Source organism: Astyanax mexicanus, chromosome 4 (assembly GCF_023375975.1).
Source record: "Astyanax mexicanus isolate ESR-SI-001 chromosome 4, AstMex3_surface, whole genome shotgun sequence".
In the NCBI taxonomy this organism is placed as follows: domain Eukaryota; kingdom Metazoa; phylum Chordata; class Actinopteri; order Characiformes; family Acestrorhamphidae; genus Astyanax; species Astyanax mexicanus.
This window is the reverse complement of record NC_064411.1, coordinates 13,978,456-14,003,230: the sequence shown is the minus strand read 5'-3', so window position 1 is coordinate 14,003,230 and position 24,775 is coordinate 13,978,456. Positions and strand designations below refer to the sequence as shown.

General features: G+C 39.4%; 5 protein-coding genes across 8 annotated transcripts in view; 3 read left to right on the top strand and 2 right to left on the bottom strand.

Moving 5' to 3' along the window:
• Positions 1 to 4,802, bottom strand: part of LOC111190060 (NLR family CARD domain-containing protein 3-like) — a 119,459-nt gene extending 114,657 nt beyond the window's left edge. Inside the window, exons 1-3 of the mRNA XM_049477180.1 lie at positions 4,385 to 4,802; positions 2,369 to 4,169; positions 1,503 to 1,676 (exon numbers count right to left, since the gene is read on the bottom strand). Coding sequence (XP_049333137.1) covers positions 1,503 to 1,676; positions 2,369 to 4,169; positions 4,385 to 4,745 — 2,336 coding nt within the window. The 5' untranslated portion in view covers positions 4,746 to 4,802. The remainder of the gene's footprint in view (positions 1 to 1,502; positions 1,677 to 2,368; positions 4,170 to 4,384) is intronic.
• Positions 1 to 24,775, bottom strand: part of LOC111197413 (zinc finger protein 239-like) — a 414,061-nt gene that overhangs the window by 332,985 nt on the left and 56,301 nt on the right. The window lies entirely within an intron of this gene.
• Positions 1 to 24,775, top strand: part of LOC125801382 (zinc finger protein 239-like) — a 211,583-nt gene that overhangs the window by 181,351 nt on the left and 5,457 nt on the right. Inside the window, exon 1 of one of the 2 annotated variants that reach the window (XM_049478012.1) lies at positions 24,614 to 24,684. The exons of the other annotated variant lie outside the window; for it this stretch is intronic. The gene's annotated coding sequence lies outside the window, so the exon portion shown is untranslated. Of the gene's footprint in view, positions 1 to 24,613; positions 24,685 to 24,775 lie in introns of those variants that run through there. 2 annotated transcript variants of the gene reach the window in all.
• LOC125801301 (zinc finger protein 271-like) overlaps positions 1 to 24,775 on the top strand; it is a 211,575-nt gene that overhangs the window by 181,343 nt on the left and 5,457 nt on the right. The window lies entirely within an intron of this gene.
• On the top strand, positions 13,170 to 19,866 carry LOC125801129 (uncharacterized). 2 transcript variants are annotated; one of them, XM_049477285.1, is made up of 10 exons: positions 13,170 to 13,331; positions 16,396 to 16,504; positions 16,895 to 17,238; positions 17,347 to 17,530; positions 17,627 to 17,713; positions 17,875 to 18,020; positions 18,107 to 18,196; positions 18,300 to 18,604; positions 18,999 to 19,214; positions 19,359 to 19,866. In XM_049477285.1, exons 1-10 carry the CDS (start codon positions 13,324 to 13,326, stop codon positions 19,769 to 19,771), a joined length of 1,902 nt encoding a protein of 633 aa, XP_049333242.1. In that variant the 5' UTR covers positions 13,170 to 13,323; the 3' UTR covers positions 19,772 to 19,866. The 2 variants fall into 2 exon arrangements, with proteins under 2 accessions (XP_049333242.1, XP_049333243.1); XM_049477286.1 differs by lacking the exon at positions 13,170 to 13,331 and adding an exon at positions 15,744 to 15,832.

The window sequence follows — 24,775 nt, the reverse complement described above, 5'->3', positions numbered from 1 at the left end:
ACACAACAATAACTTGCCTACTTTCTCACATCTAACCCAGAAATATAGCATTGAGAGGAACCAGTTTTTGGAACAGCTCCAACTTAGATCTATGTTAAACACAAAAATAAAAGATTATGCAATACTAGAACTTAGCCCACCAATTTCAGAATTCCTTAATATATCTTCTTCAGACAACATTCTATCAAAAATATATAGGCTTTTATTCAAATTAGACCAAACAGTCACTATCCCAATAAAAAATGGAAAGAAGATATCTTAATTACCCCCAATGCTGATTTCTGGAGAAACGTTATGGAAAACACATTCACCATGACTAACAATACAAACCTCCTCCTTATACAATATAAAGTCATTCACAGGGTTCACTACACTAAGCAAAAGTTACATAAAATGGGACTAGTAGATTCAGAAATCTGCATACACTGCTCACTAAACACTCCAGACAATTACATACATGCTCTATGGTACTGCCCACCAATCAAACACTTCTGGCAGCTTGTTGTAACTCGGCTAACTCCACTATATAAACAGCCAATCTCTCCATCCCCATCACTCTGCCTGCTTGGTGACATATGAACCACAAACCTAAACCAGGAGGAAAGCAGAGAACTTTTCGTGGTGCTAACCATCGCCAAAAAAATAATTCTTACAAACTGGAAATCAAGGGAAAAAATCACCCTCAGTCAATGGGAAAACTCACTCACAGAACACATAGAAATGGAAAAAATATCTGCATCTCTCAAAAACAGAACTCATGAACACATAAAAACCTGGTCAGCATTAAACAACCTCCTACATCAGTGACTCCATCAGTCTTTAACAGATAACCTACACACATCCATTATATATCTATAACCACATCATCCATATATCACTGCTACATGAATGTTCCTACACACACACACACACATGCACACAGTCATATAATCCATTTAACATTTAAGACATTTAACTATTTTTATTTACTTTTTTTGTTATTCTGTGTGTTAGTATGTTAGGGATGGATAAATGGAAAAATATAGGAAGCCATACTATAATAATTTGTATATATTTTCAGATTCAAGGCGAACGCCTTCTTCTAAGCCCCGTCCACCTGTGAAAAGTGTGCCAAAACTCAGAAGAAAAAAACTAAAGCAGAAGCAAGGAGAGATTCCACAAGCAAAAGTCTTTAACAGGAAAATCCAAAACACTCCACAAAAAATTCACAAAAACACAAAAATAAAAGACTGGCAAAATCCAGGTCTGAGCTGGAATCTGAACCGGATTGTTACAGCTGGACACCGCATTAAAGCGCTTCAGTCGTTTAGCCAGAAAAGAAATCTGCATGTTGGGTGGAGGCAGGTCAGATTACGACAGAAGTTGGGGTCAAACTTGGTGCCGAAATAAAACTTGGGTTAAAAAATAGTAACACGTTACTGATTCCAACTTAACAGCGTATGTTAATGATTTAACGCTGACAGCCCTAATAATTTCAAATGAAAAATAACAGAAACACTGACCTGAGAATCTGCAGTTTACAGTGTGAACTCTTCAGTCCAGCAGAGAGCAGCTCCACTCCTGAATCCTGCACGTCGTTGTTACTGAGGTCCAGCTCTTTCAGGGAGGAGTTTTCCAAGTTTAAAACTGATTCCAGATTTTCACACGTCTGTACTCCAAGATTACATGAAGCTAGTCTAAAAAACAAGAATAAACAAATGGTTTTACAATAATCCCCAAAAAGATTATTGGAATGGATTGACAAAGAATAGAAAACAGAATTAAACTGTGAAATGTATTGTATATCTAAAGAGCTGGTGTTTCTTTATACTGAAACCGTTAACATGCAGAGATCTCCACTTTATTTGTGATCAGCATGGGCATACAGTTCACCAACAGCTCTGGGACAGATTATAATTAGTGAAAAAAGAAAGGAAATCTTTAACAAACAGAGAATGAGCAAGGCTTTTTGGAGTATGTGAATTTATTCTATTTTCCCAGTTAAACTTCTCCCACATATATATGTTAGAAATAAATACAGACACTTAAAATGTATGTTCTAAATGAAATTGTTATGTTGTATTGCTAATCATCATTTTTCCAAAGCATATTGAGATGCAAGATGCAAGAAATGTGCATTCATTTTAACAAAAACATTTAACTTGCCCAAAACCTTTTTTTAAGATTGTATTTAAATCAGTCTAAGACAGAAACTTCATGTACTGTTTACATTAAAATGATGGTTTGATTATTATTACACACAAAGGATAATGCATGCTTATATGTAACAATGTGAATAATGTGAATCCACCAGTGATTGAATGGAAACTGATTCTACACATCAGCAGTTGATTAAAAACTGTGTGAAGGCCTGAATAAAAATACTCACACAGCTCTTCTGGATATTTTAACTACTGGCAGCAGCCTCAGAAGACACTCCTCTGATGGATCATATTTACTGAGGTTAAACTCCTCCAGCTCTTCTTCTGAGTTCACCAACACAAACGCCAGAGCTGACCACTGAGCAGGAGAGAGCCTGGCCTGTTGAAGATGACGCTTACCACCTCCACTCAGGTATTTCTGCACTTCCTGCACCAGAGAATGATCATTCAGTTCATTCAGACAGTGGAACAGATTGATGGATTTCTCTGGAGATGAGTTCTTCTCAATCTTCTCCTTGATGTATTTGACGATTTCCTCATTGCTGTGAGAGATCCTCTCTGTTTGTGTCAGTACGACTCGTAACAGATTCTGATTAGACTTCAGTGAGAGACCCAGGAGGAAACGAAGGAACAGGTCCAGGTGTCCACTCTCACTCTGTAAGGCTCTGTCTATGGCGCTGCTGAGGAATTCATTCATCGTTGACTTGCTGAAGAGTTCAGATAGTTCAGTGTTTTGTTTTTTTGTGGTTTGCTGATTCAGAACGATTCTGTCAATGAAGCAGATGAATGCATATAAAGCAGCAAGAAACTCCTGAACGCTCAGATGTACAAAGCTGAGCACCTTCCCCAGGTGCAGCTCATGTTCCTCCCTGAAGATCTGGGTACACACTCCTGAGTACACTGACACTTCTCTGAAATCGATGCCACTCTCACTTAGATCTTCCTCATAGAAGATCAGGTTTCCTTTCTCCAGCTGCTGGAACGCCAGTTTCCCCAGAGCCAGGATACTTGTTCTAGTCTGCTGAGGATCAGGGTCACTTTTCCCACTGTACTTCTGGCTCTTGTGTTTGATCTGAAAGATCAGGAAGTGTGTGAACATCTGCGTCAGGGTTTTGGGAATTTCTCCACTCTCAGCTTCACTCAGCATTCTCTCTAGAACAGTGGCTGTAATCCAGCAGAAGACCGGTATGTGGCACATGATGTAGAGGCTTCTTGAAGACTTGATGTGTGTGAAGACTTTGTTGGCCAGGTCCTGATTTCTGATCCTCTTACTGAAGTACTCCTGTTTCTGAGGGTCACTGAAACCCCGAACTTCTGTTACCTGATCAACACACTCAGGAGGGATCTGATTGGCTGCTGCTGGTCGAGAGGTGATCCAGAGGAGAGCAGAGGGAAGCAGATTCCCCTTGATGAGGTTCGTCAGCAGAACATCCACTGAGGTTTGCTCTTCTATATTCACCAAGTTCTCATTGTTCTGAAAATCTAGAGGAAGTCGACACTCATCCAGACCATCAAAGATGAACATAATCTTGTAGTCCCTATAATGTCTTGGTTTTAAATCTTGTGTTTCTGGGAAAAAGCTCTGAAGAAGATTCACCAGACTGAGCTTCTTCTTCTTCATCAGATTCAGCTCTCTAAAAGGAAGTGGAAATATAAAGAGAATGTCCTGATTTACTTCTCCTTCAGCCCAGTCCAGAATGAACTTCTGCACAGAGACTGTTTTTCCAATTCCAGCAACTCCTTTAGTCAGTACACTTCTGATGGCTCGTTTCTGTTCTGGTAATGGTTTAAAGATGTTGTTGCAATTTATTGGTCTTTCCTCTTTTGTCCTTTTCCTGGATGCAGTTTCAATCTGTTTCACCTCATGTTCCTGATTGACATCTCCAACCCCTCCCTCTGTGATGTAGAGCTCTGTGTAGATCTCATTCAGAAGTGCTGACTTTACATGGCCCGATATTCCTTCATTAAGTATCTGATATTTATCTCTCAGCTTTGATTTGAGCTTTCGTTGGCATGCTGGGGCCAATTCTAATAACAGATGAAGAAAAATGCAATTAGCTGTGATCTTCATGAAAGACCTCTTTGTAGAACGACTCTGATACAGTAGATAATTGTTAGGTTTGAGGAAACATTCAATGCTGTCAACCATTGTGTATTATTCCAAATAAAAAAAGCAGAACTTCCTTGTGGAAATATATTATCACTTTAAGTAGTTACCCATGGTCATAAACTAAAACTCTTACTGCTCTGTAGTCTGTTAGCAAGGTCTGTCTGATTCATGTTCCTCAGTATGTGCAGTGTGATCTTCAGCACCCTCTTCCTCTGATCATCCTCCAACTCTCTCTCAGAGGATGGTGGGTAATCTGGACTAAGGAGCTTCTTAAATGTGTTCAGCTCGTTCTTCACTAGAGAGACAAATTTCTCCTGCAGCTCCTGTTTAAGAAGAAATATCAGAGAAGCACTAAAGCTGTTACAGAGAGATGTAAGTTTAATGTTAATGTAGGATACAATGAGATGTTTTATTTTTTTCATACGTAATTGTAATTTTAATTCATTTTCGTTTCCCATGAATATTATATTGAAAGATTTGTATTGTATTTGCATTATTAAAATAGGAATTTATATTTTTTAATGTAGATGTATATATGCAGTTTTAATTAGCAGCTTCTCCACATGAGTGTACAAGTAGCACATATAGTATCCAACAAAAGTGAGTGAACCCTTTACATTTCTGAAAATATATTTTTCTTGAAACAATACTATAGAAATATAAACTTAGAGTAGTAAGTATACAGCTTGTATGGCAGCATAGATTTAATGTTCTCTGAAAATAACTCAATACACAGCCATTGGGTATGTTTAGATGCAGCCTAATAATCCGTTAACAATCAGATTACTGGCTCAATCGAAATGGAGCACATCCATGTAAACACCTCAATCGAAATAGAGTAGTCCGATTGAGTCCATTCCGAATACAATTTCTATCCGATGGAACGAGGTGGATAATAAATATTAGGACAGGAGAAAGTCAGTATTTTTAGGTATATCTTTTCTTTGGTCGCAAAACCCAAACTAAAAGGCAGCAGAAATGTCTGTGCAGCATCGCGCACTCTCCCGGGAGGCTTCTCGTGGCTACTGAGACGACACCCACCACGGGGAAATCTGCACACTGTCCGTGCCACACTCTTAAACTGCAGCTCAGGCAGTTGCAGCTAAATTTCCTTCAAAATACTACACATCTATAAATCAGTAATTGCTTGGGTTTTTTAGATATAGCTGTGCAGTATCTTTAGCAGACTGGAGAGCAGACGACGATAGAAAGCTCATTACAACAAGAAGAGACTTGAGAATTGTGAACATATCTGATTACAACTGTAAACTCTGGAAACAGCTAGTTAGCCAGATGCTGTTGCTCCTATCACGCTGGCTGACATCACCTGCTGCTGGTTGCCATGGTTACGTGTACACTTAGCGATACTACACATGCGCATCATGTTTGATCAGATTACTTGTAGCGTGCATATAAACGAAGAGTTTACTCAGACTATTGGAGAAAATGTAAATAGAAACACCTCATTCAGATTCTAGAATCAGAATGAATTCATTCAGATTGAAGGAAAGCTTTACATGTAAACATAGCCATTGATGTATAAATATCTGCAACACAAGTGAGTACACGTCACAGTGAACATGTCCAAGCTGTCCCAGGTGTCAGTATTTTGTGTGACCATTATTATCTAGCACTGCCACCCCACACTCTAGAGCATGAAATTCACCAAAGCAGCACAGGTTGCTGAGGTCTTCCACCTTTCGCTTGAGGATGCCCCAGAGGCAATCATTTGGGTTAATGGTACGTGTCAAGTCCATCAATGTTACCTTCAGCTTCTTCAGCAAGAGGTGTGTTTGGGGTTATTTTTTGAAAACTGCCATGCAGTTCAGTTTCAAAGGGGGGGATTATGCTCTTGTCAGATTGTCATAGTATGTGCACCATCACCATGCTTGATTGTATCCTAGAAACAGTTGTCTTGGTAGGTCTCACCTAGGTACAGCCACACATGCTGGACACCATCTGAGCAAAACACGTCTATCTGTGTCTCAACAGACCACAGGACATGGTTGCAGAAATTCTTCTTGTGCATCAGCTTTAGAAGAGCCTTTCGTCTGGAACAACAACCATGCGGACATAGTTGATGCAGTGAGCAGTGTATGATCTGAGAACTGCAGGCTGACCTCCTTCTTCTTTAACCTCTGCAGTGATGCTGTCTCTGTTTTTAAAACCATTTTCTTGATACTGAACACATGTAGTCAGCTTCTTTGGTTGACCCTGGTGAGACCTGTTCCAGGTGAAAACTGTCCTGGAAAACCACTGTATGACTTGTGCCACCATGATGTAGCTGTAGTTTCAGGGTGTTACCAACTTTCATGTAGTCTAGTCCATCTTTGTGGAGAACAACAATTCTTTCTCTCATCCTCAGAGTTCTTTGCCATGGAGTGCCATGTTGATTATCCAGTGAACAGTATAAAATAATGTAGCCAATGTAGCCTAAATCCTAGAAAAAATTGTGTTTAACCAGCTGCGCTTGTATCTTCAAAGTAATAATATTCATGAGGTTTTTCAATCTGGATTTAGACAAAACCATAGCACTGAAACAGCTTTACCTAGAGTAACTAATGATTAACTTTCAGCTCTTGATAGGGGCAGTACTGCCATCCTTGTACTGCTAGATCTTGCTATTGCTAGATCACGCTATTCTGCTTGATAGGTTAGAAAAGCTTATAAGAATTAAAGGATCTGCCCTCACCTGGTTCAGATCTTATCTGAGAGATCGTTTCCAGTGTGTTTATTTAAATAACGAATGCTCCTATCAGTCTAGAGTAAAATATGGTCTTCCTCAAGGATCAATTCTGGGTCCATTACTCTTTAAATGTTACCACTGGGTAAAATTATCCGTAGGCATGGTATTAACTTTCACTGCTATGCTGATGACACGCAATTTTACATATCTGCTAAACCCAATGAGGACCTCTGTCTAAATCAAATAAGAGACTGTATTAAAGAGATAAAAAATTGGATGACACACAACTTTCTCTTACTTAATTCTGATAAGACTAATATTGATAAAAACATAAATGTTAATACTGTAGACATAGACGGTCACTTAATTATACCTGGTAAAACTGTGAGGAACCTTGGGGTCATCTTTGACCCAATTCTTTCGTTTGATGCACACATATGTAGCATAGTCAAAACTGCATTCTTCCATTTAAGAAATATAGCTAAAATCCGCAGTATACTCTCTCTGGAAGATGCAGAGAAGTTGATACATGCATTCATAACCTCAAGGCTGAATTACTGCAACGCACTGTTGGCTGGAAGTCCACATAAATTACTCCATAAACTCCAGCTAGTTCAGAATGCAGCCGCAAGAGTGCTTACTAGAACCAGAAAGTTTTATCATATTACTCCTTTTCTTTCATCCCTGCACTGGCTACCTGTACAATTTTGTATAGATTATAAAATACTCCTCCTGACGTATAAATCCCTCAATGGTCTGGCCCCGCATTATCTACAGGAACTCCTTACTCCTTACAATCCGCCACGTTCACTCCACTCCCAAGACGCTGGCCTGTTATTAGTCCTGCGTATTAGAAAAAACTATGCAGGAGGAAGAGCGTTCTTTTATAAAGCTCCCCAACTTTGGAATAGCCTCCCTATTAATATACGGGACTCAGACACACTCTCAATCTTTAAATCTAGACTCAAAACATTTCTATTTGCTCAAGCTTTTGAGTAATGTCTCATTACAATTTTCTTCCTCTTACAGCTTATCCAGCAAATATAAACCCTGTCCTAAACATCTGCTTTCTCTTTCTCTCCCCATGTCCTGAGCTGCTGCTACCAGTGCCCATCCCACTCCAGCAGAGTTTTATAAAACCATTCTAACCCCTTTCTCTTCCCTCCCCTCTGTTCTCTCTCTCTATCTCTCACATGTGCTGAGATGCCTGGCCGGCCGGTCTTCCTGGATGTGTCCGTCTGTGGTTCCAGCTTTCAGGAATCAGCCCTGTCCTTCTACTCATCAGAATCATTACACAACCTTTCTAACTCCTGCCTTTTGTTTCTCTCTCTTTCCTTTCTGTTTTCTCTATCTATCTCTTTTACATGTATGGAGATGCTGTTCCTGATGTTCCCAGCCTGGCTCTCCTCTGCCTGCTGTGTTGTTCTCCGGCTCTGCAACCCTGCACTGATTACCATTAACACACTCAGTATCTGTTTCAGTATTAGCCATAGCTCTACAGTTTGTGCCCATCACATTCTTATATTCATAAATTAGTACCTGTTATATTAGCCATAGTTCACATTAATTCTCTGTACTGTTTTGTTCTGTTATTTGTTTGTTGTTTGTTATTTGTTTGTACTGAGCGGGTCAACCCGAGTAGGATGGGTTCCTCTGACTGAGTCTTGGTTCCTTCCAAGGTTTCTTCCTCTTAAAGGGAGTTTTTCCTTGCCACTGTGTCACCATAAAATTGGCATCTCTGTGGTGCTGCTCATAAGAGGCGTGGACCTGTTTTTCCTGTAAAGCTGCTTTGTGACAACCTTTGTTGCAAAAAGCGCTAAATAAATAAAATTGAATTGAATTGAATTGAAGAATTATACCCAAAATGGCAAATTTATCATCCCTGCTAACCATTCACACCAGGAACCTTGAGTTACATGATACCAGGGAAGGACAACAGCATGACCGATCACAAATTAGACTTTTGGACTTTGTGCTGCAAGCTATTAAGACATTAATGCTTGTGGGTTAAAATATTTTCAGAAGAAAATAAATATATACTGCTATACAAGCTGAACACTGACTAATCTAAACTAATTTATTAAGATTTTAAGTGACAGACCAACACTGGTAAGTCTCTATCAGCTTTACACATCTAGAGACTCAGATTTTTGCCCATCCTTCTTTACAAAATAGCTCAAGATCAACCAGGTTGGAAGGAGAGTTTCTTTAAACAGCTATTGTTATGTCTTCCCACAGAAGCTCAATGGGATTTAGGTCAGAACTTTGACTGGGTCATTTTAACACATGTTTACAGTCATGGCCTAAAGTGTTGGCACCCCTGAATTTTTTCCAGAAAATTAAGTATTTCTCCCAGAAAATGAAGAGCAATTACACATGTTTTGTTATACACATGTTTATTTCCTTTGTGTGTATTGGTACAACACAAAAAAAACAGGAAAAAAAAAACACAACAGCGTCAGGCCGCAGATCTCATTTGTCAGTCCATCTCTCCTCCCACACCTATCTCATCCCTGAGTCATGGAAACGATGTCATGTTCGTCACATGCTTTAAAATAAAAGTTATTATGGCTGACTGCTCAGTGTACGAAACCTCAGCTAAAACAAGCAAGAAGAGTCAACTAAACAACCTCCCAATACTTATCTGATAGCCACGACTCTGTAGTATGCTACGCTATAAGTGTAACTTGAACATTAATATATCTGGTTAGAGAACTAAGCCTATAGTTCGCTAAGCCTATGCGATTCTAAGTTTGACTGATATGCTGGCAATAGATTTATGTTGTAATATAAAACATTCATTGAAGAAGAAAACTGGGGCCTCATGTACTAAGACTTGCGTGAACTTCCTACTAAAATGTTCCGTACGCACGGACCTGAAAAGTTCCGTACGCACAAAAAAAATCCGGATTTATCAAACCGTGCGTAGGCAGAATTCCACATACTTTCTCTTAGTACATCACAATCAACTTGAAATCAAGCGCAAATGCACGAAAACCTCACACCTGCCATGTCTCAATTACGCAGAGTATAATGTTATAATAATAATAATAATAATAAAAAAATAATAATAATAATAATATGCTAGAGTATAATATGCAAGTCAAGAAAGAAAAGTGTTGCAAGCTGCGTAGCGTAATAACTAATAATTACCCATGTTTTAAATGTATTATTCTAAGATGGATAATAAATGCTTTCATTTAAATGCTTTAAATGAGTTGCTTACTGTCACGATTGACCCTGGCGGTTCGCCTCCCAGACACAGGAGGTCGCTCTCTCCTCAGTATTAACTTGCACACCTGTTTTGCTTCTGATCTAATTCTCTCTCTATTTAAGGACACCGCACCTGAGCAGAGGTGCGACGTCTTGTTTGTTTTCTCTACAGCAGGGATTCTTAACCTTTTTTACTGTGTGACCCCCCTTATAGGCTCCAGAAAATTTCACGACCCCCCCCCAAAAAAAAACACCCCCGAAACACAGATACACACATACAATCTTTGGCAGCACAAATAACAAGTTATTACAAGCTAAGTTTTCTTACTTAATGTGATGGTTGCGCCTGCATTGAAGCACAAAGATGTTCCGTGCGTGGCTTAGTAGGGCTCAGGAACAGTCGTAAATCATCTTCCACGTTGAGACGGGCTCTGTATTTGTTTTTTAGGAATGTAAGTGCAGAAAATCCAGATTCACACAGAAATGTTGATCCAAAGGGGAGGAGTTTTTTCAACGCCATTGAACTCAGTGATGGGAACTCCGTAAACAGGGAAATCCAGAAATCGGGCAGAGAGCGTTCTGTGAACCTCTGTTTCAGGGCTGTGTCTGTGGCCAGATCAATCAGTGACTCTTCTGCTTCAAGAGACAATCCTGCGTTCTTTGCAGAGAAAGGATTCCGTATCCATTCATCTCTTGCTGACACTGCACCGTTTTCAGGAAAGTACTCGCGAAACTGTGTCGTCATTCCATCAAGATGAGCCTGAATGACCACACATATCTCAGCCTTAGCAACTGTGCTGATGTTCAAAAACTCCTCTAGAGCAGGAAATGCCTCAAAGTTTTCGTTTTCCAGACGAGATTTCCACAAGCACAGTTTTCTGATCCAAGCCTCAAGTTTGTCAGAAAGCGTGAAAACTGATGTGTTTTTCCCCTGCAGTCCTGCATTTAACTCATTGAGCCGTCTGAAAACGTCAGCCAGATAAGCTTACTGTGCAAGCCATTTTTCTTCAGAAAACTTAGCAGCTAGAGGAGAGCCTTTCTCCAATAAAAATGCCCTCACCTCATCGCGGAGCTCGTAAAGGCGACTTAGTACGTTACCCCTGGACAGCCATCGTACCTCGCTATGGTACAGCAGCTGGTGGTGCTCTGATCCCATTTCTTGACAGAGAATTTTGAAAAGTCGTCCACTTGTTGCACTTGCCTTGATGGAATTCACAGCACGAACAGATTCATCCATTACCAGTTTGAGATCAGCGGGCATTCTTTTAGCTGCGAGAGCTTGTCTGTGAATCATACAGTGTGTCCACAATGCAAGCGGGGCAACAGCCCGGACTTTTGTGACTAGCCCACTGTGTTTGCCAGTCATTGCTCGTGCGCCATCTGAGCATATTCCCACACACTTGCTCCAGTTAATGTCATGGTCACGTACGTAAGTATCCAGCAAAACAAAAATCTGTTCGCCAGTGGCTCGTCCGGGAAGGGGGCGACAAAACAGAAAATCCTCGCCAATTTCATTTTCTTCGACAAATCTGGCATAAACAAGCAATTGTGCCTCTCCAGACACATCTGTAGTTTCATCAAGCTGCAAAGCAAAGTACACACTTGACTTTATCTTGCTGATAACCTGCTCCTCGACATCTTTTGCCATACGGCCAATTCGGTTAGCCACTGTATCATTTGAGACTGGTATTAATGCTAGCTGGTCTGCAGCACTTTTTCCACACATTATTGAAACCGTTTCTTTAGCACACGGTAAGAAAAAAGTCTCACCTAGTGTGTGGGGCTTCCCAGTCTTTGCAATCCAGTGTGATATTACAAAAGAAGCCTTCAGAGCCTTTTGGTTAACAGTTGTGGCTTTTTGGAGTAAAAGTTTCTGGCCTCTTAGCTCCTGCAGTTTACGTTCAAAAAACTCCACAGGTTTTGACTGCAACGCTGAGTGCTTCGTCTGCAAATGGCGTAGCAACTTGGACGGCTTGAGACTTTCCTTGGCTAGCACTTCGCCACAAACCACACACTGCGGCCGTGCATCCTCTCCTTCGCTTGTCTGCGTAAATCCATATTCTATGTACTTTTCGTCATATTTTCTCGCTTTCTTAGTCTTTTTTGAAGTTTCTGGAAGCGGGCGTTTTGCCTCTCCACCTCGACCTTCTAAAAACCGCTCCATTTTAATCCAGCCTGGACTTGCAGAGCCACGGTGCGCATGTGTGAACCTGAATCAAGATTGAGATCGAAGAGTCGAGTACAGCGGCGAATGAGTCAGTTTGAATCAGTGAAAAGAAAAAAGTGACCTATTTTACGCATGCGGTACCTTGAATCATGAGTTGAATCAATGAGTTGTATTTACTCTTTTTTTTATCTACTTTTAGTTTGACGCCCAAATCTGATTCGTCGCAAATTTAGCTGAAAAAACGCGACCCCCCTGGAAGTATGTCGCGACCCCCAGGGGGGTCCCGACCCCCAGGTTAAGAACCCCTGCTCTATATTATCTGGAAAATATATTCACTTGAGCTTTTATTTTAATAATAACAGCTCTTAACCTGATATTTGTGGCTGATAAAGTGTGTAATAATGTGTATTTTATGTCTGTAGGAGACATGGTGTTTCTTCATTAGGCTCCCTAAGTAGTGTACAAGATAAAAAATCTAGAAAAATAGCCTCACGCTGCGGAAATGCGGTGCGCACTCAACACAGCTTCTTACGCACTGATTTACAACATTGTTACAGATACTAAAATAATGTTTTATGACGGGATTTTTTGTAAGAATAAAGTTTTATTGTTTGTCTAAAGCAGGAGGTGACGTGTTTTGAATTTCCTTGACGCAATTGTTTGATTTACTTTATTAAATCATAAATATTTGTATATAATACAATATAATATATAATTTGTGTGGATTTTTAATGTAATAGTTTTCTATGTAATCCTTATTTTGTGTGTTATAATCTTGTGACTTATTATTTTGTCAGCTTTGTGTGGTGTGTTCAATCAAGTGCGTGAATATATTACAGGTCCAGATACAGTAAATTCTTACATTAACTTTTTCTTTTGTTTGTTTGTTGAGATGATTTTATTCAGCAGCTGCTATTATCTGCTCCTGATCAGATTTCTAGAGGAGATGTTTTTTGGTGGAGCTTGGACGCCATCTGCTGGTGGAACACAGACACTGCAGTGATTTATGAATGAGTGAGAATACAAATCTGTTTACCTGTTTTGTAATGTTTTATTTGTTTACATGAATTTGGATTATGAGGGTCACGTATGGTTGTCTAATAGTGTTACTTCTCATGGATTAAGAGAGTTTTTAACTGATCTAAATATTTTATGTGTAGAGTGAGTGAAAAAGATAGTCTGAATTATTAATATAAAAATTTACAATAACTTACACACTACACATTTTATTGTTTACTTGATTAAAAAAATGACTGCTCTTACTTTCTGTATCAAAAGTAAGGCTCCTTTTTGGAATACAATATTAGTGTGATTGCCAAACTTTGTCATCTGATATGTATATAATACATTATTATTAAGCTGTGTGTCTCCATTATGGCCAAACTTTAAGGAAGTGGCGTACCAAATACTGTAGTTCTTTCTACAGTGGAGAATTTAGAGGAATTTGTGGGGGATATGCAAGGTAATATTCAGGAACAAGTATTGAACTTACTCTCAGATGACGATCCCTCCAGATCAGCCATACAACAGTTTTTTAAAAGGGTGGACAATCCCTTTAGCCAGTTTAATTCCAATAGCAAATGGAACAAATAATCAATATATATCAGGGAAAAATGGAATATAGTACAGCCTGTTAACCTGTGTATAAGAGTAAGGTATGATAGCAGACGTAATAGCAGAATTGGAAACTATGAGCAAATTCCAGTTGTTGTCGAGTTCATATACATGTTCCTTTATTGGGAACACTCCGGTTCATGTTCAAGAATGAGAATATTTGTGATATGTTCCAAATATGAGCCGTCTGATAAATATGAGGACTTCTGTGATGGAAGCTACTTCACAAATAATCTTTTTTCAAGAAACAAGTGTGCTCTCCAAATTCAATTGTACTTTGGTGATTTTGAGTGTGAAAACCATGTAGGTTAAAAAAAAGGATACATAAAGTTGGCTGCCTTTACTTTATCCTTAGAAATCTCCCTCACATGGTGAATTCTACATTAATGAACATTTGTCTGCTATCACTGTTCTACCTCTTGTGAGGGAATTGAAAATATAAGACTACTAGGGTTGCTGTTTCATTTGCATAGGTGGTACACTGGTGCTAACTTGGGCATGCATAGCATTCTTGGGTATGTGGAATCTAAATATTTTTTGCAGATTTTTCTTAATAGAAAAATCCTTGGTTCAGTTGATTTTTTCAGAAGATGACTCATGTTTAACCCTAAGATCACCTGTTCTGAATGAACAGCATTATGTTGTCTTGGTCGATGATCAAACATTGCCCTCTTCATTTGGCATTAAGAGAAATAGCATACTTAATACACTGCAATATTTCAATATTGCAGAAAATTATGCTGTTGACATCATGCATGATATTTTGGAAGGGGTTGGTCAATATGAGGTCAAATTGCTATTTGAACATTTCATCTGTAAAGATGGCTTGTTAAACAGGATATATGCTTTCAATTATGGCTATCTGGAGAAGACAAACAAGCCAACAAATATAAATTTTGAATCTGGAGGACATGGGGTTAAATGCATCACAAACACTGTGTTTGATAAACATTCCTTTAATATTTGGTGACCTGGTACTAGACGATTATTTAACCTCTTAAGCTCCAAGCCTATTTTACCATTTTCCGCCTGAAATTACATACTCACATTTGAAGGCTTATCACTCTAATATTAAATAACTCAGAGTCAAATCTATGAATTAATATTACTTAAAAGCCTTTACACAATTCATTTAAGACACTTTAATTATTCAATTGAACATGTAATGGCCAAAATATGGTAAAAAACAGGAACATTTTTAGGCGCTTTTCAGATTTTCTATTTTTTTTTTCCAGACATATAAAATTAACTATTTATATGGATGAAGGGTTTTACTAGCTAACATTGTAAAATATGTCCGATATATATATTTTAGGACTTACTGTGGCCGAGATATTTAGCTTTATTTGCGTCAGTGCGTTTATAAGGGCCAGCGTTTGGTTAGAGAGTTAGCAGGTGTGTTAACCAAAGTATCTATGTTAACAAAAGTGTATATTTCATGTTTTTGAATTAAAACTAATTTTGTCTTTTAAAAAGATTAAAACCCAATCTTACAAATTTTAGAGTACCTCCCTCCTCCATCAGCAGCCTCGTAAGGACACTTTAGGGACCCATCAGCTATTCACATGTTAAGCACTTGAGGTGCATAGCTCCCCATTCAAAATGTAACGAAAAAAATACCCCAACCTAGGTATTTCTCGGTATAAGTAGGTTTATTAGACAGACAGATTGACACATTTTGGGCTTTATAAAACCTTTGGTTGGGGAGTTAGGGTATTCATTCACCAAATGGTCTCTGTTCACAAAAGAGTATATTTTAAGTTTTTGACTAATGGTAAATAATATGTATTTCTCGGTATGTGTAGGTTTATAAGGGCAACTAGACGGACAGATTGACACATTTTGGGCTTTCTAAAACCTTTGGTTGGGGAGTTAGGAGGTGTGTTAACCAAGAAGCTCTGGTGAGTAAAATTTACCTAGCACTGATAGATTATGATGCTATCCTTAAACTGGTGTGTATCTGAACAGAAAATGCAGAATAAATGTAGCTGAATTGACCGGGGCAAGTTAAAACGTCAAAATGCAAGTTACCTTATTAGTTACCTCTTAAATTCAACAGTTGCATTCATTTGTATGTTTATAGATGTATAACAACCTGCTGTAGAATTATTTGTATATTATATAAGTAGTAGTCATTAACTTAAACTTGTAATTTAAACTTGTAATTTTAAAGAAATTTTGTCTTTTAAAAATCTTAAAACCCAATCTTACAAATTTTAGAGTACCTCCCTCCTCCATCAGCAGCCTCTTAAGAACACTTAATGACCCATCAGTCCTCCTCCATCAGCAGCCTCGTAAGAACACTTAATGACCCATCAGCCCTCCTCCATTAGCAGCCTTGTAAGGACACTTTAGGGACCCATCAGCTATTCACATGTTAAGCACTTGAGGTGCGAACACGCCCCCCGTTATACAGGTATAAGTAGAAGCACACTTCTTCACTAGTTCACTTCTTTCCCTACAGACTGGAGGAACAGACTGCTGAATCTCCGCTGCTGATCCAGGAACACACCGCTGAAGCTACACTGCCGACTGCTTGTTCTCCGTTGCTGATCAAGGATCCAGAAGCTCTGGTGAGTAAAATTTACCTAGCACTAATAGATTATGATGCTATCCTTAAACTGGTGTCTAGCTAAACAGAAAATGCAGAATAAATGTAGCTGAATTGACCAGGCAAGTTAAAACGTCAAAATGCAAGTTACCTTATGTAATTATAGTTAAAGCTAGTTTTTAGCTTAACAATTTTTTAAATTGTACACCATAGAAAGCAGGTTGACTCAATGTATCGATTGGCAATAAATTAATGTGTGTTTCAAAAGATGTTGTTGTCATGAGTTTCGGTTAACTTATATATTTATTTATTGATTGGCACTTTGGCGTAAAATACACTTTTCAACTTCTCCAAAGCGCTGGATAGCACAATTTATTTGTCCTATGTTTAAAAATGTGCTCATTTATTTCAGATGGCTCCCTGTCCAGTTTGCAAGAAGATGCTGTCCTCCATCTCTGCGCACCTTTCCACAGTACATCACGTGGAAAACGTAGAGGAGAAGAAGATCCTGGTTCAGCTGGCGAATCAGAAAGTGTCGATCCTGACATCTCTGTGTCCTGTTCCGGGATGTGGGTATCAGAAGTCTCGTCTTGACCGCCATCTGACCAGCTGCCATCGGGACCTGTCCGACCAGGCCAGGGAGAGATACATCCAGACGGCACAGAGGATAAAAGCCATTACTCTCCTGAGAGAGTTGAGGGCTAGCAGTCCGAACGTGCCCATGGCCACTCGCTTGGACTTGGCTGCTGCTGACGAGTGAGTGGCACTTTCTAAATAGCACTGTTAGTTACAAGTTCATATTCATTTTCATGTCTATATTCTAATGTGTTTTTTTCGGTCTTTCATGTTTATCTCTCATGATAGATCTTCAACGCCTGACTACGACCAAGTACTCGAGTCAGCGAAATCTGGCGTCCTCGATATCAGTCGTAGACTGAGAATGGGACAACAGGTGGAAGAGAGTCAGCAGACACTGTTCCGGTACGTCTGTGAGGCGATACTCCTGAAGGAGCATCAACTGGCAGAGAGTGCTGTGCTGAACTTCAAGGTAGCTTTTCTTGCTGTCCTTAATGCTTTGCATTTCTCTAAAATGTTTTATAAAGACAAACTGGCTAATGAAGATATAATTTTTTCACCCATACAGGTAGAGCATTGGGTTTCTCGAACCCCATCAACCAGTGGCATTTTCCTTGAACACTTTGACATCAGCCTGACTCCCCAACATGAAGAGGTACAAAATGTACTATATATATATATATATATATATATATATATATATATATATATATATATATATATAATAGATGTACAATTTTAAATTCAGTTTTGAATGTAGTTTGTCAAAGACAATAAATGAACAATGTTCCTTTTTTATTTTTTTTTTCAATACAGTGGCTGGAGATGTACTTCGCTCACATCAGGTCATGGAGTGTCAAAAAGTCCAGTCCCGATGTTCATGATGGAGGCATCTTCTTTCTGAGCCAGAAAGGAGTTCCTGTGGTGAATCTACCTAATGATATGAAGCGGCTATGGGAACTGTAAGTCCATCAGATTAAAGGCTCATTAAAAAGCACTGCTCCACATATAGCTTTATAATAACATTGTGTGTCTTTTGTTAACACAGGTATCCACAGGCTTCAGGGACCGACCTGCCAGCAGTTGCCCCAGTTGCCCCCCTGCCAGCAGTTGCCCCTGCCAGCAGTTGCCAGCCGAGGTAATTTTAAGCAAGGCATCTTATTTAACAAACGCTGTTGTTTTTTCACTGTTGTTGTTTTTACTTATGGATTGGTCTTTATAACACTCGCCCCATCTTTTAGCTCTGCTGCAGGTTCTGAAGAGGGGGATGATGAGCAGCCTTCCTGCTCAGATGCTGTGGGACAGGCAACTGGACAGCCACAGGCTCCGAAGAGGGACCACTCCCCTTCATCCTCTTCGATTGCAAGGAAGCGGAGGGCTAAGTCCACCTGGCTTAGTTTTCTTGACCTGTTTCCGGTGACTGTTCATGCCACGACACCCACATGTGAGGAAATTGTCGGCGGTGGATTTGATCGTGAATCCTTCCGTTACTTTCACAACAAATGGAGGACAGTCCAGCGGGAACAGCGCATCCAGTATATCTTGGGTAATGACTTCCTCTCTCTTTTATCAACACACGGTCTCTGGGCAACAAGTCTTATCTACATATAAGATGCAAGAAGAAGAAGAAGAAGAAAAAAATAGTATCAATTTAGAACCATTTGTTTTACATAAATATATGTACAAAAAAAATATTTTCCCGCAAATAAGGGTGGTGCTGGCCATAATGACGCTGAAGGCTGTCAACAATGGCCACACACCCACCCTCTGGGCAGAGGAACTGGGACTCCAAGCTAATTAAAACAAAAAAAGTGATAACAAATAAACTCAATTATTAAGTAATAATACTCTATTACACAAGTAATAAAATAATCCATAACTGTATTTCTGTCACATGCTCACGTTCTAACCAACTACAATGTCCTCTCTCTTTTTCACAGATAAGTGCAAGTTCAGGAACCGCCCCTCAGAGGCCAGGGTATACAATCGGCTCCGTGCTGAGAACTGGTCGGCCAACTGTCCAAGCGCCATGGATGTGGTCAAGTCTTGGCTCCCCGTAAAGGACCACATCAAGAGTCCAGACATTATCCGCCGTATTCAGGAACAGTCTTGGAAAGGACTTTGCCTGAAAGACTTTGGGCCACCAAAGAACAAAGGTAAGGCCATTTGATATTATGCCAGGATTCTATTAAACGTGTCATATTTTAAAATTTGTTTGCATTTTTTATATATTACCACCCTAACCATTAATTCTTTTTAATAGTACCACCCAAACCACTATGTCTTATTCTCTTTTGAAGGGGTGATTGCGACAATGCCCTTTTCCAAGGGAGAGGTGGTCTGCGACTACCATGGAGAGTACGTCACCCAAGAAGAAGGGAATCGGAGAATGCAACAGCTTTTCGACGAAGCCTGTTACGTCTTCTTCTTTGCGGGACGTGGGGAAAAGGTCTGCATAGACGCCCAACATTCTCCATGCCAGTGTCACCCACACCAGGACACGTTTGGTCGTTGGATGAACCATTCAAGGAGAAGTCCAAATGTGAAGCCACACGTGTTCAAACTCCCACTCACAGAGGGAACAAGATGGCATCCCATTTTCCTCGCGCTAACGGACATTCAGGTCAACGAGGAACTACTTTGGGACTACGGTGTTCTCAGTGACGAGGGACTTGGAGGCGAAACTGTTGGACTGGACTGGCTGAATACTTGAATTCCTGGACAACAACCTACCCCTCTGCCATCTCATACGAACTCACTGCACGCGGCACTTTACTTCACCCTGCACCACAACTCATTCTGTACCTGTACTGTTGCCTACTAGACTTCACACACACACACACACACACACTGTAGATTATTTGCACATGCATATAGCATTTATAATGACAAATTGAATTGTGCAGTTTTTCATTTTTAATAAATTGGTCAAACTATCAAGTCATATGCGTGTTTGTTGTTGAAAAATATTGGAATTGGACAGCATTCTACATCACACCTATATGACACCATGCCATTTCCAATTTAAAAGACTTATTTCCCCATCTGTGAGGAATCTTGCAGCATTGGGCTTTATTTCATTTGGTCAAATCATTTAACATTCAACATCCCGATTCCAAAATATTTCAGTGTAGTCTTATATACTGGAATTGTGATCCAAATCTAAATATGTTTGGCATAGTTCCATAGGTCGGACCTACATGGGGCCTGCATAGCTGTGTTCAGCATCCCAGAAAATTGGGGGGGGGGGGGGGGGGTAGAAGCAATGTGAGATAGGGAACCCCCTCAAAAGTCGAGTGTCATTCTCCTCATAGCTCCCCATTCAAAATGTAACGAATAAATACCCCGACCTAGGTATTTCTCGGTATAAGTAGGTTTATTAGGGCGACTAGACAGACAGATTGACACATTTTGGGCTATCTGAGACCTTTGGTTAGGGAGTTAGGGAATTCGTTTACTAAAGTGTCTTTGTTTACCAAATTGTATATTTTAAGTTTTTGAATAATAATAGTAATAATAATAAACCTAAATACACCCACATAAAGTGCATTACCTTGACTTACCAATTCTCCGCATTAACCTAATACCTATTTGAATATAATTAAACTCATTTTACACTGTTGTTCTGACTGTTGTTTTATATCTCAGCCACTAGATGGCACTGCTAATGTTTGTCAACTGTTCCTTTGATTAAGTCTGATTTGCTAGTTAAATCACATGATGAGGTTTAAAGGTCAGTACAGCCATTTTAGATTGAGCTGTGTGTGTGATGAAGCAGGTGGCTTCATCTCTCTCCATCCTCACGTTGTGTGCCTTGGACATCACTGTTTGTGAGTAAAGCTTTGTCTATTTTGTTTTGAGATGTGGATGAGCAGAGTATTGAACACATTTGTGAGCTGTTGGTAATGTTAGATTCTTTGTGGATACAGGGCAGGGTGCTTTGCTAGTATATTGGTGTATTTTGTAATTGTACTGATGTTTTTTCCTAAACTTAAGATATGTGATGTTTGTTTGCAGTTTCACAAAAAGAAATTGGGAATCTGGATAAATTAAACACTGAAGAAACTGAAACACCTTTGGTCCAGCTCTTTATTCAACCCCAACTGTTTAGCTATCTGTCAAGTTGTGCTAAGCTACAGGCAATAAGGACAGAATATTGAAAAAACACTGCAAAGCGGGCACCTAACACAGGATTAGTGGTGAAGCATTCATCTATACATCAGCCTTGTAGAAGTTGATAGTTATGGAAGGAGCAGACAAAACAGAGGGACAGCAAACTCATGAGATGAGGTCAGTCACCTCTAGCTCATCTTTGGCTTCAAAAAGATCTGCTGCTAGTATGGCTGCTGCTCATTGAGCAAGAGCAGAGGCAGCACGTGCACGAGCCAGTTTCATCGACAAAGAAACAGCTGTTAGACTAGAAAAGGTTCGTACGTTTTTAAGGTACGTTGATGGCTATTCAACAAGAAAAATAGGTCGCTGCTGCTTTGGCTGAAGCAAAAGTATTTGAGGAGGCTGCAGAGCTCAACTTTGATGGAAGTCAGAAGAACACCTCAATTGATCTACCTGCAGTAGATCCAAAAGAGCACACCAGCAATTACGTAGAACAGCATTTTCAAACACAAGCACACCGGTGCCCACCACCTTCACCCATTCCTCAAAAAAGCTATGTCAAACAGGAAGATGAGGCTCATCAAGTCCAGACAGGCTCTGAACCACCTATGCCCAGTCTCTCATATTATGGTGAAAGTGCAGCTCAAGAGGCCACATCATATCCCAAAGGTCTGAAAAGAGAAAAGAATCAGCAACCTTTAACACATCCTACAGATCAGCATCCTCCTGCACAAGCTTATACAGCTTCTCAGACACATCCTGCTCCACATGAAGACACTATAGTAAGTGACATTGCCAAATTCCTCATCCGTCGTGAGCTGTTAAGTTCGGGGCTCCTCAGGTTTGACGCTCGCCCTGAAAATTAATGGGCTTGGAAGACTTCGTTCTTAAATGCCAATCTCCAAGTGAGGAACTAGATCTTTTGATGAAGTGGCTTGGACATCAGTCAGCTGAGTATGTAAAGAGAATCCGAGCTGTGCATGTCAGGTATCCTGATATTGGTCTCAAGAAAGCTTGGGAGAGATAAGAAGAGACCTAGGGATCCCCTGAAGTTGTTGAAAAGGCCCTTCTTGACAAAATTGAAAACTTCCCTAAACTCAGCAACAAAGATCATCTAAAGCTTAGAGAGCTTGGAGATTTATTGCTTGAACTGGAGTCTGCAAAGTCAGAAGGCTACTTGTTGGGACTTTCATACTTGGACACATCAAGGGGTGTTAATCCAATTGTTGAAAAGTTACCTCACAATCTGCAGGAAAGATGGATTTCTTATGGATCTCAATACAAGAAACTACACAGTCACATTTCCCCCATTTTCTGTCTTCACAAAATTTGTCTGTTGTGAAGCTGATGCAAAAAATGATCCAAGTTTCAACATTTCTTCTGGTGCATTTCACACAAGGGCAGACATGACTGTCAAAAGACAAAGCCCTGCACAGTTTTCCCGTCACCATTCATAGAACAGGAGTATCACAAATGGATGACGAGTCTGCAACAAGTGCATCTGCAGCCCAAACACCTGTTCTTACTTCACCTTTTCACTTGTACTCTCCAAACTGAACAACACAATGTAGACTTACATGTGGGATTAAATCCAAGTCTTTCCAACTATCCCTCTATACACACACCTCCCTCTAAACGTATCATCTAAAGTAGTTTATCCTTTTAGATTGATGGTGTTCTGAAGAACTCAAATGCTGATTTTATGTTTGGACGTGGCTGACAGCGTATCTGCTGAGACCTGGAACTATTCTGATTACATTAGCAGCACTAAGTTTATCATTTTCTTCAAGTGGGGAGACAGACCATAATAACTTTTTACTTTTGAAAGGTAGTCTGTTTTCTATTGGTTGAGACACAAGAAGAGGATCTACAGTAAAGGGCTCATTCTCATCAGAGGAGAATTCATTATAATCAGGATCCTCTCTAAAGTTATCCTTTTTCTCAGACACATTCTCCTCTATGTCTCTGTCATGGTGAAAGAGATGTGAGAAATCCTCACTGAGAGAAAACCTTTTCTTAGACGTCATTTTCAGTAGAGAGAGAGAGAGAGAGCAGAAAGAGAGAGAGACAGAACACATAGAGAACTGGTTTAGAAGCTGCTGTGAAACCTTTTATATCTCTGCATTTCCACTATGTTGTGTGAACTATCAATATGTTTGTAGGAACAATATATTCCTCCACAGAATGAGAAATATCAAGTTCTCATGAGAATTATGTTTTCCCCGCCCCCCTGTCACATCAACTGTCAGTGGTTCTTGCACTAATACAGTTATAATTATGTTATTTTAGGGATCTTTTTTTTTTTTTTTTTTGAAGATTATAAAATTGCATGTCATTATGACTTTCAGATCATTCGACACAACTGTGTGTCAAATTCTGATTTTTTTTTTAAAGCCTAAATAGCCTGGGGTCAAATTGACCCCAAACAACACCGATGTATAAAATGTGAACAAGATATTAGTTTTAAACTGATATTTGAATATGAAGTTTAAAATGCGTTTACAAGTGTGAAGTACCCTTCTATACAGAAATCAGGATGGTCCATTGTGATGTCAGAGAGTGACTTTACAGGGAGTAGGTGTGAATGACCTCAATTTATGGAAAGCTTTCAGAATACATAAATAGAAAGACTTTAGACAAGGTGAGCAACAAACAAGATCTGCTGCAGTACGATCTCCTTTTCAAGAATCTGCAGGACATCAAGAAGATAAGTGCAAAGAAAATGTAATTATAATATTTTAAATGAAATTTAGATAAAAAATAATTCTACCAGAATCAATGTCACAACAGCACTGATCTTTCCATAGTAATTAGTAAGTGCTGTTTGTTGGAGTTGTACAGGAGCAATCAGAGAATCTCTATAGAGGAAAAACACACTTCAGAATCTGCTCTGAATCTCAAGCCACTTGAAATGTCTGAAGAGTCTGAAATGTCTAAAAACCTATAAACATTTTTTTATTCTAAAAAGTATCAAACTTGTATAAATTATTTTGCAAAATAATAATTTATAAACATCTGATACTTTATAGAATAAATTTTTTACTAATTTCCTTAAAACAGAACAACAATAACTGTTTCATCACCGCAGAGATAATTATTAACACTTTTTAAACTGCAGTTTTAATAATTTAAATGAGCTCTGGGTGTAACTCCAGCATCAGTAGCAGTAATGCTAGTACATCTACTGAATAAAAAACATTAGTTTTAGAAAATGGAAATAATGGGGTACGTTTTCTTTCCTATTTTAGTGAAATACTTTGTTCTACTTTGTAAAATTAAAGGAAAACCCCAGAGAAGTAGTTATACAGTGTTTTAAATGAGAGTTTTAGCTGTTTAGCTCCATTCAGCTCCATGCATTGAGGACTCCCTCGCGGGCTCTCTCTAGCGGTGGTGGGGTATAATGTGATATAACGGGGGAGGGGGCGGGGCTCTACATAACCCGGATGAGGCTGAGCTTCCGGGGTCTGTAGCTGGAGCGCCGGAGGAAGAGCAGGATCAGCTGAACTACAGAAGGTATGGAGAAGTTTCTCTTTCTCTCTCTTGTTGGAGGTTGTTTGATGTGTTGTAACAGTAAAGAGGTCATTATTGTTCTGTGATTTTATGT